This window comes from Petaurus breviceps, unplaced genomic scaffold (assembly GCF_028583685.1).
Source record: "Petaurus breviceps papuanus isolate PSGF00001 unplaced genomic scaffold, PetGlider_PUasm1.0 90535, whole genome shotgun sequence".
In the NCBI taxonomy this organism is placed as follows: Eukaryota; Metazoa; Chordata; class Mammalia; order Diprotodontia; family Petauridae; genus Petaurus; species Petaurus breviceps.
The window spans coordinates 1,922,569-1,939,418 of record NW_027187270.1 but is presented as its reverse complement, the minus strand read 5'-3'; the positions used below and the strand labels follow the sequence as shown (position 1 = coordinate 1,939,418).

Below are 16,850 nucleotides of genomic sequence, written 5' to 3'. Positions count from 1 at the left end.
GTAACTTGCTCAAGGTTACATGGCCAGGTGTTTCTGGGTGGGTGCTAAGTGTCTGAGCCTGGGATTCGGTCCCCAGGTCTTCTCAACACTGGAGCCGGTGCTCTTACTCGCTGTGCTACCTGGCCACCCCTAATGGCTAAGTCTTAATGCCAAGAAGTGGCAGTGAGAAGCAAGAGCATTCCAGGCATGGAGAACAATGAGAGCGAAGACATAGAGTCATGTGGAGTAATGGAGTGTCATGTACAAGGAACAGAAAAGAGGCCAGTATAGCTGGGTCACAGTGTATGGAAGGGAGTATGGTGCAAGAAGACGGGAAAGGGAGGAAGGAACCAGCTTGTGAAGAGCTTTAAAATCCAAACAGAAGAATTTATTTTATTTTATTTGCTTTTTGGAGGGCAATGGGGGTTAAGTGACTTGTCCAAGGTCACACGGCTAGTTTTTTTATGTGTGTGTTAAGTGTCTGAGTTCACATTTGAACTCAGGTCCTCCTGACTCCAGGGTTGGTGCTCTACTCACTGCATCACCTAGCCACCCCCAGAAGATTTTATACTTAATCTTGAAGGCAATAAGACTTTGAATGTGTGTGTCACTGGGGAGTGCCATAACTGGACCTGTACTTTTGAGAAAATCACTTTGGTGCCTGAATGGAGAATGGATTGGCATGCAGAAGGACTTGAGGCAGGGAGACCCACCAGTAGCTATTTCAATAATCAAGGCACGAGGTGATGAGGGCCTGCACCAGAGTGGGAGCAGTGTCAGAGGAGAGAAGGGCACACATTGGAGAGATGTTACAAAGGTATAAACTACAAGATTTGGAACAGATTGAATATATAGGGTGAGCACAAGTGAAGAGTCAAGGACAAAACCTAGGTTTGGCGCCTGGGTGACTAGAGGAATGATGAGAGGACAGCAGAGGCACAGAGAAAAAAACTTTTTTTTTCTTTTTTTAGCTTAATTTTTTCCACAATTCCTTTTTTTTCTTTTTTTTTTTTGTGGGGGAAGGCAGGGCAATTGGGGTTAAGTGACTTGCCCAAGGTCACATGGCTAGTAAGTGTTAAGTGTCTGGGGCTGGATTTGAACTCAGGTCCTCCTGACTCCAGGGCTGGTGCTCTATTCATTGTGCCACCTAGCCACCCCAGAAAAAACTCTTTCAAAGAGTTTATCAGAGAAGAGAAAGAAAGCTCTAGGATGAGAATACAAGGGAATGAATGGGAGGATCAAGTGAGGGTTTTTTGAGCACAATAGAAATGGGGGAGGGGGTATGCTTGTCAACAGGAAGGAACCAGTAAATGGGTAGAGATTAGATAATACTAGATAGAGTGGGGATGCTGGTGGGGCCAATCTGCTGGAAAAGATGAGAGGATGAAGGGTACATGTAAAGGGAGTATGGCCTTGGCAAGAAGATAGGGAGGGAGGGCATTGTCAAAGGGATGTGCGATAAAGAAGAAGGAAGGAGAAGCTCGATAAGAACAGGGAACATCATGAGAGACAGGAAAAGAGAGAACCACCAATGAGGCAAGTGGGCCAGAAAACCAATTTGAGAGCAGTGAAAGGATTGCCTTCCTGCCCAAGGGTCAGACAGAGATTAGACAGCATAAATTTGTAGCTAGTGCAATCAGCAAAGTTTCCTAATTTCCCCCAGCTCCTTTCAGTAACACATGAGTAAGAGTGAAAGGAGTCAGATGATAAGACTAATCCGGGTCTCAAGTTTGGCCAGGCACAGTCAGTTATCAGAGATGTCCCTTTGCTCTTCCCGAGTTCAGGCAGCTAGTGGCCCCAGGACTTTGAAACCTTTCTCAGATACTTATTTAGCTGGGTGACCCTGGGCCAGTCAGTCAGCCTCTCAGCCTACCTCACAGAGTTACTGCGACAATCAAAGGAGATAATATTATTCAGAAAGCACTTTGCAACACTTAAAGCAACACTTAACCTCTTTGAGGCTTAAAATTGAAAGTGGAAAAAAACCAAGCACCACTACCCAACAAAAGTGGGCCTCCACCCCTTCCTTGTACTGCTGGTGACCAGCACCACCTCCTCCCCTCCTCTTACTTGTCTTAAGTGCTTTAAAAATGTCAAACCAATTCCTTCAAACACCAGTTGTGAAATTGCCAAGACAAAAGGTTACCCAAATGCAAGAAGGGCCACATTCGGATTGCTCACTGGCCTCCCCACTGGGGGAAAACTTGTCAAGAAGCTCATGGGAGCTGTGGCTGTATGTGACTATCCAGGTACCTGCTTCCGGAGGCTACTGAGAGGCAAGTGCTTGGTAAGCCTTAGGACAATGGGGACCTGAGAGTGGGGGCAATCATTACTGGCAACAATATTCCTATCAACAACTTCCATCACACGAACTCTGAGATGACCCAGGCTTTTGAGCTAACAGGAAACCCAACTGGTCCAAAATTACCTCACTCACTGCTCACGTCTGCTTTATCACCCACCACTTGGGTGCAAAGTACAACTGTTTGGGCTTTTCTCCCCCAGAAGGTTTCTGGCAGACTTAGGCCCCATCCTGGGGTGACAAAGGCTGCCTTCAGTGCCCACCCAGTCTCTTCTCTTAGGCTCTCCCAAATCCAGTGCCCTCCAATTGGCCTGGAGCTCCCCTACTGAGGTCTGCTCCTCAAGTCTCTTTTCCATAGCCCTTTCTCTTTTAGCTGTTCTCATCTTCCATTCCATACTAGGTGACAGCTAACTTGTTTCAGAAAATAACCCAGCATAGTTTGTGCATGTTTCCATCCTAGGGTACGTATCTGTACATCTTTAGCCAGGACTTTAGTGAGGGGACACTGAAACCTGAGGCACTGCCCCCAATGGTGGGAATTTCAAGCACTGCCAGGATAACAGGAGAGACTTTTAGGGACAAGTGGGACCTCCCAGTCTAGGACCACTCTCCAGTGATCTTAGAATTTTGCTGGATGCCTTGTGGCCTTGACCTGATTTCCTCTTTGCCACAGCTACTGATCTTTGCATTTGCATAGGAGGCATGTGACAAAGGGGAGACAAGTCCGGCCTTGGGAGTCACAAAAACTTGGGTTCCTACCCTACATCCAACACTCCCAGGGCAAGTGACTTTCTCTCTCTGGGCCTCCACTGTAGCATGAGGGAGTTGGGTCCAAGGAGCTCTCAGGTCTAGGATCTAGGTCCGGGATCCTATGACCTTACGAACCCTGACCTGGGTTCCTGAATACTCCCTTGCCTAATGGTCTGGTATGCCCAACCCTGACCCATACTGGAACTTGAGGGCCAAAGGAGATAACAAACCCACCCCGACAGCTCAGCTGAAGAGGTTCCAGCTCTTTCCCATAACACTAGAGCCAAGGAGAGCACAGTGTTGATAATCTAGCCAGGAGGAATCCAAGACCCCATGGGATGTGGGAGAATGGGCTCATTTTGATCAACATGGATAATCCCGCAGTGTCTTTGTGCACCATGCTGGACTATTCTCTACAGGGCAGCTGGCCTGCATTACCTTGAACTGGGTGTCAATTTGATACCACATGTGGAGATTGACCTCCCTCAAAATGCAACATTTCTGAAAAACCAACTTTGTGATTTCTTTTGTCCTAATTTCTCCAAGGTCTGTAACTGATAGAAAAGAATTTGTCTTTAGTCACTTCCCGGCCCCTCCCGGATCAGAAAGCCCAGAATGCAATCAAAGAAAGTAAAAAGAAGATAATGAGGTGTTAAACTAACTAAAAGATGCCCAGCCATGCCCAGCGGATACCTTTATGAGTGGTGAATGAGTTCCTTGATTGAATTGGAAGGGGAACTATGCCTCCAGGGAACCCTTAAAATTCAAACAGTTTGAAAAGAACTTCGTTCCGAAGAGTCCAAGCTGGGAAGAGTGACCTGTGTGCCTGGACCAGAGGGCAGCAAATAGGCCGTAAACTCCCTGCCTCCATGCCTTTGAGTGGCACAGAGATGGCATGAAAGTGCCCTGCCTGGCACTCACTGGGTCCTTAGAGGACCCAGCCTTTCAAGTCTAATGCTCCCTCCCCTCCCATATGGAATTTTTCCTCAAGCCCTCCTCAGTCCTGTTTACTTGCTCTCTCAGACCTCCCAAAGCACTGGATCTGTACTTCTAATGCACTTATCATACATAAGAGTTCTTTCTGTGCTCCTGCCTCATCCCTCTACTAGACTGGAAGCTCTATGAGGGCAGGGATTGGGTCTTTCCTAAACTCTTTATCTCCTCCAGAACCTAACAGGGCTCTACAACATGTGGAACCATTCCCACAATCTGTTTTAACCAGTCCCGACTGAAAAAGCACCAGCAAAAATGCTTCCCTTTCAAGGCCTCATGCTTCATTTGGGAAGCCGATTCTACGAGCTACGTCCAATTTGTCAACGAATCTCTCCCAATCAGCTCCACGATTAAGTAGGGAGTTCCCTTGTGTCAAAGAAAATGCCAGGGTGGGGGGCTCTGACTTTTTCTCCCAAGTACAGACAATCCTCCTGCCACTCCAAAGTAAGAATGCGGAGTGAGAGCTGAAGCAGAGAAAGGGCTTATTTCCCAATTCTTTGACCTGGGGCTAGAAATGAGAATGCACAGAACACAAGAGAATCACTTGAGGAAAATGGAACTACACACACAGGCAGTGCCAAGGAAAGAGATCTGCTCTCTGGGGGGTGCAGGCCAGATGTTGGCTTTGCTGGAAAGGAGCCGAGCAGCCCTTGGTGCAGCACTTGGAAGGCAGGATCTTGCACAGTCTACAGATGCTGCTTGACTGCATGGAGCTCCTGCTTCTAGGTTTCAGTGTCGACCTGTAAGGCCCAAGTTTGTCCTTCCAGCTCTGCCTTGAGCTGCTGCATCACCCTAAGCTCCTCTGGGGAGGGGAAATTAAGCTGCAAAGAGAAGCCACTGGTTGGAAAAAGGTGGGCCCATTCACTACTTGTATCCAGAGGCAAATCCTACTCTAAAAAGGCTAGGGAAATAGGGGTCTTTTAGGTGCTGAGAGACAGTGTACTATGGTGAAAGAGCACCAAAGGAGAAGCAGAGGACATCAGTTCAAATCCTAACTGGGACACTGGGCCAATCCCAATCTCTCCAGGTCTGTTTCCTCAGCTAAATGAGTGTGCTGAACCAGATGACTTCTAAAGGGGCCTCCTAGCTCTAAGCACTTGAAATGTTAGGACTGAAAACCTGTCACATGTCACCTGATAGAGTTCATTCAACTTCCCCATTTTACAGAGGAGGAAAGTGAGGCTTAGAGGGGAAGGCACTTGCAAGATGGTGGCAGAGCCAGCATTGAAACTGAAGCCTCCTCCCTTGCCAGGCCAGAACTCTTTCCATCATACAACACAGCATCCAAAGAGGCAGGAGAGAAATCCACAAAGTTTTACTCTCAGATGGGGTCACAAACACCAGTGAGGCAAATTTAGAATCTAATCTGGCTCTCTTGTTAGTAATATAAATTATAGTGTTTCAGTTAATACCTCTCCTTTTTACTCTGAAATATCTAATGCATCTTGGAAAATTGCCTCTTCGTGATCATTTAGATGAATCATCATGTAAGTGGCATTTTGATGGCTTTGGAGGGGAGAGGAAATCTCTGCTTGCCATGTGATGGGGCAACAATTGTATTCCCTCTGATTTCCCCGTCTCAGCAGCCACCTTCAGAAGTGGAGGTGGCTGTGGCCCAACCCTGAATTGGGCCTGCTAATTCAGCAGAAGTCTGGTGGAACATGACTCTTTATTCCATTCATTCTTCCAAACTGTATGTCACACCAGCTCCCCTCAAAGAGCGGAGGGGAACATTTCGAAAGCACTTAAAAGTTTTATGAAATACCAGGTAGGGTAATTGTGATTATCTGGCTTTTATGGACTTCGATCTAGAAGCTGGGAGAATTAAAGTAATTTACCAGGTCACACAGCCAGTAATCACACAGTCAGACCCAGGCCTTGAACTCAGATGTCCAGATTCCAAGAACAGAGTTTGGGCTCACGCTGACTGGAAGCCCAGGGCTTACAAGGCCCAAGCTCAGCACCACTAGATACTCTGACGGCACAACAAGGTTGTTCAGAACCTTCTTTTCCTCCTCCCCCTCCCTATCGTCTCCTCTTGGTTTACTGGCTTACTTGGTGGGGTCTTGGGCAAGTTACTTAATACCAAGCTGTCAACAACATCCCCTTCCTCTACCTCCTTCCCAAATTCCTAACTGGGATAATACAGTCAACTCACCCCACAATTTAAGGAAGGAGATTGTTTAAGAACACTATGGGTGAGAAGAATTAAAAGACTACAAACAAGTAGTGTCATTAGACCTGTTCAACTGAATTGGAAAAAAAAATAAAAGACTAAAGAGCAAAGAGAAAAAAATAGGAAAAGAAGCCCCTTCTCCAAGTATGATATTTCACTCTGTCTCATGCTGTGTCTCTTCATCAGCAAGGAAAAGAAGGTTGAAAGAAAAATACCATAGTTTTTGGTTGAGAGGGAACCATGGGTATTTTCCTCGAGGCCACATGATCTGCGGCAAGATGCTCAGCAAAGGTCTGAGGAAACAGCAGGCCCTGGGCAGGGACATAAAGCAGAGACACAAATGAATGAGAAGCCTTTCCCATGGGGCGGCCATTTGAGAGAGTTCACAATGAGGGGAGAGGGTCTGAGATATGGAGAAATAGCTTTCTGATATCAAGTCAACAAGGAAAATCAACATGGTGTGCTTGAGCTCGTATGGTATACTGGGTTGGGTACCATGCACACCAAAGGAACGAAAGAAGTAGAAACTACAGCACAATCCCTGCTGGGTGGGAGGGTGATGTTGGTGATGGTGATGGTGGTGGTGATATTATTGTTGGGGGGACATTGTTATTGTCGGTAGTGGTGGTGCTAAATTTTGTTTGGGGAGATTAGGGATATAGATGGGAAAGAACTACAGAACAAAAGAAGACAGTACTTGATCAAGCAAAGGCTCATGGAATTCTGAATCTGAGCCTGGAGGATACGGGAGGCAGGCTGATACAATGGAGGAAGACTGGGGCTAGAGTCAGAAGACCTGCTCCATTTGCTTCCTCTTGGACCATGGACCTTTGCTACCCTTTCCCTTCTCATTTATTTATTTATTTCCCTTTTAGAGGGCAATTGGGGTTAAGTAATTTGCCCAAGGTTACATGGCTAGTTTTTTTGTGTGTGTGGGTGTTGTGTCTGAGGCCAGAACTGAACTCGGGTCCTCCTGACTCTGGGGACCGTGCTTTACTCACTTTGCCACCTAGCCGCCCCTACCCTTTCCCCTCTCTAGACCCACTTCCTCATCCTTGTGCATAATAGGTGCTTAGTTAATACTTACTGGACCAAATCCCTTTAAAAACCTGCCTGGACATTGCTGTGCAGGCAGAGGCCCAGTTGTGCAGGCCTTGTCAAGCTCTGCATTAAGGGATTTCTGTTTAGTTGGGTATATATCGAATATCATGGAAATTCACAGTCTTTGAACTCCAATAACGAAGGTGCTCTGGGAATACCTGCCAAGCTTTTCCATCTTGCCACCAACCTTCTTCCATACAGACCCCGATTCCCCATTTCTCTTTCCCACTTTCTACCAAGGGATGGGCAGAATTAACCTCTGAGAGAGGTGGAAAACACTGGCCTAAGCAAAGCTTGTTCCCCTGCTCTCTGGGCAACCTTGCTGTCTTACACCTTCCCTGGGAACAAGAGGTATCCTTAAATGTTCTGGTTGAAAAGGTCCTTCTCCTCCATCTCCTGCTTGGTTGCAGACTACACTTCAGAAACCCAGTACTGAACAGAAATAGGGCTGCTAGCCAAACATCCAATGGCAAGTCTCCGCAGCCCCCTAGGGAAGGCTCTGGTGCCACTGGTCCCATGAAGCCTTCACCAGTTGGCCCTGCACTCCTCCACCCACCCCAGTCAGAAAGGTTATCTCCCTCTTCTAAACTCCTGAGTATACAAGCTCTTACATACTTAGCACATTTTATTAGGTATCCAAGTAATTTCAGACAAGCAAGGACTCTGTATTCCCCTGCTTCCTCCCCCTCCCCAGCACCTAGCTCTGGTGATTAATCATAGAGAAGGGACCTGAATACATTTCTGTTGAATCAAGGAATGAACAAGTGAATGACTTAAGCGGGGTGATGACAATGCCCCCAAAGGTTGTCAGTATCTAGAGAATTGCAGGTCCAACAAGACGACTTTGTTCTCCCATAATACAGAGACTGTTCCCATGCTGTGGAAGCAAGCAGCCTGGAGGGAGGTACCTGGGAGCAGCCACTGCTGCTGCTGCTGCTGGGGCTGCTGCTGCCTACGTCCTTGGAGAAGGCCTTGTCAAATGGCTCGGCTGGCTGTTCCATGGGCAGATCCCACCTCAGCGGAGTCTCGCTGGCTTTTTGGGGCTGCACTGACTGACCTGCTGAAGGAGTAATTCAAAAAACAACAGACACAATCAGAATATCAGTATTAGAAAAGAGGACAGGGCGACTTTTTTCCTAATCTCATGACTAAGTCTCGTCCTGAGAAGGTGGGAGAGATGGGCTGCTGACGACTCCAAGCACCTGGACTTCCTCTGCACAGCATGAAAACATCTGCTAAGAGCTCATTTCTAAAAAAGGCAGCCATGGATTAGATCCCATCCCCAGAGGAGCGAGCCGGGCCTTGCACCTGTCTGCTTGTACCTGGAATACAAATATCTCTAGATTCATGGCCAGCTACTTTTCTGGTCTGTAGTGTTGTAGAAAAGATCAACTTTCCCTCCCTCCAATTGTACGCAGGCTGGATCACTGAGTGGGGGCATGAGGCAGAGAAAAGGTTGTTTTGAGAGTTTCTGCTTTTGGAAGAAAAGACATCATATGATTCTCAAAAAGAGAACACTAAATCCACTTACAATCCACCTCCAGATGGCAAAGTTGCACTGCATTACCTATAATTTTAAACAAAAGGGACTCTGACAAGTGGTTCAGGGAAGCAGGCCACAGCAGAAAAGCAGCTTGGGCTTAGAGTCTATAGACCTAGGGTCCAGTCCTAGTTCTGCTGCTGAGCTGCTATAGGACCTTGGGGGAACTAGTAGGCTTTTCTGGGCCTCGGCTTCTTCATCTGTAAAATGAGGGCCCTGCCCACCTCCCAAAGTCATGAGGTTCAGATGATCTCCTGAGTGCGAACTCAAAGGCCCTACAGACATGAAGGGCCAATTATTACACCTTTACATCAGGCCTCTAAAGTCCAATTGTCCACACTATTCTTCCAGCTCCATTCTGGGCACTTTAAATCACAGGGCAAGGGAAATCTCAGCCCTTGACAATTTAACCTACACTGAAAACCTCAGAAAACTTAACAACCCTTCCACTTGGAACCTGGGCCATTTCTGACTCAGCTACATTCCAAACAACCCATTCCGGGGATTTGGGGAAGGCCCACCACCACTTTTAGAAAGCTCCACAGTTAGAGATCACTAAGGGGCTGAGTCTCGCTCTGCCTCCTGCCAGAGGACTTCTACTTCTAAATTCTTTTGGGTCTATGAAATGTATAGCTCCTGATCTTTTTTCCACCTTTGAAAATAACAACACTGAATTTTGCAGCCCCCCCACCCATTTTACCTCAACTATCCTATTCTGTTATCTTCAAGGGAACCCTGAATGTCACCCCCCATCCTGTGTGTCCCACAATGGCAAGATATAATGAAAACCAACCACAGTAACACTTGAGTCAGAAGACCTGAGTTAAAGTCCTGACTCTGACATGTATTAGCTGAGTGATCTTCATCTCTCTAAAACTCAGTTTCAACATCCACAAAATGGGGATATAAATTTGCCCTATCTATCCCAAGAGGTCATAGGATTTAAAGCTGGAAGTGCTTATAGAAGCCAGATTGTAGTAAGGCAATTCAGGAATGTGAGCCATTTGCTAGGCCAGGGGTGGGGAACCTGCGGCCTCAAGACCACATATGGCCTTCTAGGTCACTGGGTGTCACCTTTTGATCAAGTTCAAGTTTTATAGAACAAATTCTTTTATGAAGGGGATTTGTTCTGTGAAGTTTGGATTCAATGAGAGGGCTACATTTGGGGCCCTAGGTGGTTTGGTGCACAGGTGGCCTCAAGGCCACAGGTTTCCCATCCCTTTGCTAGGCTATCTCCTACAGTTGGGCCATGGTCTCTTCCCCCCACTGCCAAGAAGGTCCAGATGGAAGGCCCAAGTTCACATTTTCCTTTCCCTTTTCCCCAGTCTCATACCTACCTGGCTCTCTTCCTGACATGTATCAAAGCTCCCCATGACAAAAAAAGTGTCCATATTAGCCTTGTGCCATTTGGAACCAGTCTAGCTCTCTCTCTTCTATTGCTGTCACTTGCTAGGGCTCCAGGACAGCAGAGTCAAGGGCCCCTGGTAGTGATGTCTGGCCTCACTGTCCCAAGATTCTGACAGCAGTCAAGCCTGGCTGCCCTTCTCTCACACATGTGGCCACTAGAGCTGGACAGTGGGCCAAGGAGCAAAGTCTTATGTGATTACCATTTCTTTTTCACCCCTTCTCCCTAAAAGAGGACATGCACAGCTTCTCCTACCTAACTACATTTAAGACTAGAAAATCCTGGGAGTTCACTGGTTATAAAACCCCAGAAGAAACAAGTGAACCAACATTCAAAGGCATCAGTGCCCAAGGAGTTACACCTGTCCAGGATAACCTTGCGATGCCCCACTGGAATCACATAGGATCAGGCACAATGATTTCCCCCACAGGGCGGCTAGGTGGTGCAGTGAATAGAGCACCGGCCCTGGAGTCAGGAGGACCCGAGTTCAAATCTGGCCTCAGTCACTTAACACTTACTAGCCATGTGACCTTGGGCAAGTCACTTAAACCCAATTGCCCTCCAAAAAAAAAAGCAGAAAAAAATTATTTCCCCCACGTTTCTACTATTTCTGAAGCGAATAAACCCTCCACATTCTGAGCAATGCTTCTTAAACGCCATCCCTTGAAAAACAAATTAAAAAGAAACAAAGAAAGAAATAAAGCAACTTGACCTCAACAATTAAAAACAAAACCTATAGCTGGACTATCTGTGTGTAAGTGTACAATTGAGAAAACTAAAGAAACTCACACTATTCCTCCAGAGAATTGTGAGAAAGACTATAAATCCTTATCAGATGCAAGTGAAAGGTGTAGCTGATAAAATATTATATTTGCTAATATTTTAACCACTGATTAAACAATTTTTGGTGTGGGTCTGACTCCCCAGCAAAAACTCTCAAAACCCAAAGATTAGGGAAATTCGTAAGAGCTTTGATGGTCAAATCGGATCACATTTACAGGAGTATTTTCCTTGTGATGGCTCTTACTTTGTAAAGTCTGATTTCTTGGGCAACACTCTAAGTGCCAACCTTGCAGTATACATACCTGCTGAATTGGACAGGCCCGTAAGGCATGGCCTACAGGAGTCATGGGATGACCCCGATGCTCTCTCTCTACTCACATCTAGGCTGTTTCCACACTGGGAGATATCCGTGAAACTGTCAGAACTCTATTTTTGGTTGGTTTAGGACAAAGAGAAAACAACATAAAACATTTCACTTTAAAGGAACAAAGAACCCCCAAACTCAACAGACTGGTCTACCCGAAGCAGGGCTCTTTCACATGTGCAACATTTATCCAATCGTGGAAATTACTGTTATCAATTTAGTGCCAACCACGGAACCACTCATTCTTGTGTGGCACCTAAAATGACTGAATGTGACAAAGGGCAGAGAGCATGGGCATCATAAGCTATGCATTTTCAAAATAAGCTCAGATAAGGGTGGCAATACACAGCCTTTGATAACATCACAACAAACACACTGGTTAAAGTATAAAGGTCGAACAAAACTGACTCTTTGCAATCGGGTCTGAGTGGGAAACTCCAGCAAAGGACGGCAGTGAAAAGATGGCGAAGGTAGCTGCATGCCAAACCCCAGAGGTTTAGGGGAGAGGATGAGAAGGAAGACAGTAAGACTCTGGAAATGTCCACCAAAGAGCTGTGTCCTGGGAGGGCTTGCATGTGCTCAGGCTCCCTGGGCAGAGTAAGAAGGTACTTTTAGACATACTGGCATGGTATTCTGCACAGAGTAGGTGCTCAATCGAATAAATGCATTTGTAGCAGGATCATAGTAGGAGGCTTTTCCAAATCCATCTAGTCCAGGACTTCTTAAACTGGAGTCTCTAAAGCAGTTGCTTTTTGATTTGTTTTATAACACTTTGTTATGTTATGTATGTTAATGCAACTGGTTTCCTTTATAATCATCGATATTTTATATATTTAAAAGACACGTTCCTGAGGAGGGGGACATAGGCTTGCAAGGGGTCTAGGATACAAAATGACGTGAAGAACTGTGAATTAAGGGGAGTTGCAGCCAGGGAGGCAATCACATGCTTTTTCAACATTTCGCTCTTCAAACTCCAGCAGAAAGGACCCACTAATCCCTCCAGAAGGATCCCTGCAGGCCAGCCACATATTGACTTAGTTTTAAAATGTAATGTTATCTAGGTTTTACTGTATTTGTATTTATTTTGTTAAATATCTCCCAATTACACTTTAATCTAGTTCAGGCCTTACTGTGCTGTGGATGCCTGCTTGACACCTCTGTTTTAGCTCACCCTGACTTTATAAAAGTCATCTGGAACAGGGGGAAAATGAAGTTTGCACAGAATGGCTAAAATTAGGGTTGAGTTTTCTCATCCTAAAGGTATTTGGATGGGCGTGGTCTTAGGCAAGGAGGCATCCTTGGGGCCTCAGATTAAATGGAAGGCAGAGAGGCCTATGCAAATGTGTAGAACTGTCAGCAAGCACACCTCCTCAAGAAAGTCTGTATAAGTTCCCTGAGGCCAGGGCCCATCACTTATCCAAATATTCTGCTTATAGAAGACTCTTAATAAATGCTTGTTGAATTGTTATTTATTTAAAAAGTCATCTTAGTTCTGAAGGACTTTCCATAAAAAAATGCTATCTACCTCCCGAGAAAGAACTAGCCCAGTCTGAGTGCAGACTGAGGCCTACATACCTATTTACTTTCTTTAGTATTCCTGGGTGGGTTTCTTTTTGAGTCTGTGTTTTCAGGACTGCACGTGTATAGTCTATATTAAGTTGTTTACCTTCTCAAGTATGGGGGGAGGAGAGAAAGGGAAGGGAAGAATTTGGAACTCAAAATTTTTTTTAAATGTTAAAATTTTTGTTTCTATGTAATTGAGAACAACAGAAAAATAAAGAAATTGGGGAACCGGAGGAATTTGGGGAAAAGTAGTTTTCCTTATTAGGAGCCCCTCTTCACCATGTAGCATCATCAGACCTGCCTGAGGGGCCAGAGACATAGGTAAAGATTCTATATTTTCTCAAAAAGAGAGTATTAGCCAACAAACTCCATCCTGTGGCACTTTACATTTGAAATACAGGACCTAGTTTCTACTGATTTTTATCACACTGAGCTCAAGAAATTTTATGAGCCCAAACAGACCAAAGCAGCAAGTAAAAGAAATGAATTTACAAGGAAGAAAGCCTTAAAAAGAAGTGCTTGGACATATTCTGGCTTAATGAAGTATAAAGCTACTTAAGGCTCTGTTCTGAAATATTTGGGAGTGTCTGTGCATGGACCCTCTTCCCATAATGCTTGGAGCTGAGAAAGCCTTCCTTATTGGAGGAAAGTCTCTGGATGCTACCTCTTAGAAGACACTGTGGCCTCTGCAGCATGGTGATGTTACCCACCCAAGGACTCTGAGTGTTGGGTAAGCATACTTCAAGCTAGGAAGGCATAAAAGAGACAGAAAGAAAGAACAATTGCTTTTTCCATGCCGGGCCAAGGATGTGCAGCATCAAGAGAAGCCAGTATACCCCAACCAACAAGGATTTATTAAGCACCTACAGTGTACTAGGCACTGTCCTAAGCACTGGGGATACAGTTACAGAAGAGAGACAGTGCCTGCCCTCAGGGAGCTTCCATCCCACTAGAGATCAACATGTTCACAGATAAATAAATACAAGATAGAAACAAAATAAACACCATTATTTTGGAGGAAGACATTAATAACTGAATCAGGAAAAATCATGGGCTTCAGCCCAGAAAGGGGTCAGTGCATATGAGACCACCACAATCACTGTACCAAGTAATGTCACAAGCAATCTCTACGTTGCTTCCTGGTTGTTGTGCCTAAGAGCCACCACCATCAGGCCAGCCACTGCTACCAGTTTCTCTAGCACCTATCTGTGGGCGAACTGACATGTCCTTCTCTTGCTGTGTTGGAGACAAAGAAGGGTTCATGGAGATAGCACTAGCATTTCCAGGAGACGTGCCAAGAGTACTCAATACCCAATTCGATTCCTTGTTATTTCATTAAATGTCTTTGGTTTCAATTCCTATGTCATTAGGCTTGGTCTGGTATGAAGTAACACACAGGTGGGGGCGTGGAACTGAGAAGTGGAATGAATGATTTACCCATGAACCTCCACAAGAAAAGGTGTCAAACTATAACCCAGGAAAAGTCTTTGCGGCTTTCCATCTACACACCTTGAAGGGCACTGTGGCCATTTCTGTTGCCGATGGCTCTTCAAGCCCAAGCTTTTTTCTTCTTTCCGCCTGAATCTGGGCATAACTAGACAAAAGAACAGAGAGGCAACTTTCCTTGGTGGAACTTCAAAGCTTAACCCTATTCCCAGACAGAGTGATAACAATTTAACACTAAGAGATAACATTTATGTTATGGATTCCCATTCTCCTTTGTGCCTCACAACAACCTTGGGAGAGGTGCTAGAGGTCACCTTTCCTAGTTTCCAGAGAAGTAAACAGAAGTGACTTGGCCATGGTAACCCAGCTGGTAAGCAAGCATCAGAGGCAGTGTCTGAACAGGGAAGGGCACAGAAAAGATTGCCAAGCACACTGCCCAGGGCTCTTCATTCTATGTGGTTTAAGCTATTGCACAGCCCACTGCATGGCACTCCCAAGGAACCCACAGGGAAAATTACCTGGGGAACTAGACTCCTCAAAATCTCACTGCTCTACCAAGACTGGGCCTCATCTGACTGTCTTATAAATCATCAACTATATAGTACAGAGGCTGGCCTAGGGAACACCAGCTCCCAAGCACAGCCAATCTCTGCTTTTCTAAGTCACCAACAGCTAGCCTTGCACTGGGGCAGAGGCTGGTACCCTCATTAGGGGTAATGACAGCAGCTGCTGCTGTCTGCCCGCTCTCACAACTCAGCTGTCCTGCCTCCCTGATTGTGCTAACAGATGGCATGTGGGTGAACTCTCCATTACTCAGTCTTTAAAAGACCAACTACTTCAGCCCAAATTTTATTTGGTTTTACTGTAATTCTAAAAAGTCTCCCTTCTTTGGTGCATTTGCAATTCATTTTCATTGCCTCACAAATGAGAATCCCCATGGCTGTAGTAAGACTCTAGCTTCATCTTCGTGGAAGACAGTTTATTTCCCACTAGTCCCAGACTCATTCAAGCAATATTTATTGTTATAAAGTTGTTTGAAGGGGGAGTGTTGCAAGCATAAACACAAGTTTACTAACAGAGAAGGAATCACTGCAGTAATGCATTTCCATTCTAGAGGAGTTGCTGGTGAATATCAGACAGCAAAAATCCCTGTGGTTTCTAAGGATGAGAATCTATACTTCAGAGACTGATAGGACATACAGGAAAAATAAGGTCATAAATGAGCAAGCTAGCAGTGCAGTGGCACATGTGAGTCCCCTGATGGAGACAGAAGCCAAGAAATGAAAAGGGAGGGACCCGATCGGTCAAAAAGGAAAGGACAATGGAAAACCTCCATTCAATATTTTCAAGACCTCTGGTCTTAATTCTATTTGACTGAATTCACATATTTCTGATTTCAAAAATATGAAGACACTTTGATTATACATATAGATGTACATATATTTGGGCCTTTTAAAGGTATATTGTATTTTAGAAGTAATTGTTTACATGGCATCAAAATATCTAGTCAATTTAATAGGTTTTCTGGATACTCTGTTTAAAAATATCAACAGAATCAATTAGATGCAGCTCTTACTGATCTGACTATCTGATTGCATGTTTCAGCATCATGTAAACATAACTTTAGATGGAATTAATCCCCAACAGACCCTTTTATATAAACCCTAAGCCATAGAAATCTTAATATAGCTTGTACATAGATATCTGTACATGGAAACAGCTGGGTTTAAAAAAAAATGAAACTGATCAGTTCTTTGACAGAAGTGACCAGTAATTCAATCAGAAAGCTTGCACCAAATGGATAGAGAGAGCGATCTCCTTAGACTAAAGGCTGCCTATAAAAAAAGTAATTACTCTCTGTAGAAAATAACAAAGAAAAAGCAAAAGAAGCAAAAATCTCTAGATCTCTCTTCAGGTATAGTAGCTCAATACCCAATATCAAAATCATCTGAGGGAAAGAGACAATGTATATGATGAATGCCTACACATGACATTGTTGTTCACACCAAAAGAGCATTAACAGCTGCAGCTAGGGTTGACTTGCATTCCAATGACCTGGACATTGAGAAGTGAAAGCCAAGTCTGACATGCCAATTTTCCAAGTTCTTCCATGAATTAGTTTTACAGTTAAGACCATACAGATGGTAAAATATTTACCTTCTAACCAAAAGGGAAAAGTGAATAGACAAACACAGAGATTGTTTTTTTTTTTTCTTAAAAGCATTAAGTGAAATTTCCTACCTAACTACAGTGTGTGTGCAAACAATGAATTCAGGCTTGGAATTCCACTGGTGATAAGTGATGTAATAGTGAGTTTGCAACCAAATCCACTGCTGGCCTTTTGTCAGGAACCGATAGTAACAGGACTTTCCTTTTCCAAACTGCATCACTAGATTTTAAGAAAGAGAGAGAGAGAGAGAGAGAGAGAGAGAGAGAGAGAGAGAGAGA

The 16,850-nt window shown here is 44.9% G+C and overlaps 1 protein-coding gene across 8 annotated transcripts in view; it reads right to left on the bottom strand.

Moving 5' to 3' along the window:
* The window catches only part of PASD1 (PAS domain containing repressor 1), a 306,974-nt gene that overhangs the window by 10,255 nt on the left and 279,869 nt on the right, over positions 1 to 16,850 (bottom strand). For all 8 annotated transcript variants that reach the window (XM_069063048.1, XM_069063052.1, XM_069063050.1 and 5 more), the window contains 4 exons: positions 16,644 to 16,791; positions 14,466 to 14,550; positions 11,332 to 11,455; positions 8,210 to 8,361 (listed from right to left, as the gene is read on the bottom strand). In XM_069063048.1, coding sequence (XP_068919149.1) covers positions 8,210 to 8,361; positions 11,332 to 11,455; positions 14,466 to 14,550; positions 16,644 to 16,791 — 509 coding nt within the window. The remainder of the gene's footprint in view (positions 1 to 8,209; positions 8,362 to 11,331; positions 11,456 to 14,465; positions 14,551 to 16,643; positions 16,792 to 16,850) is intronic.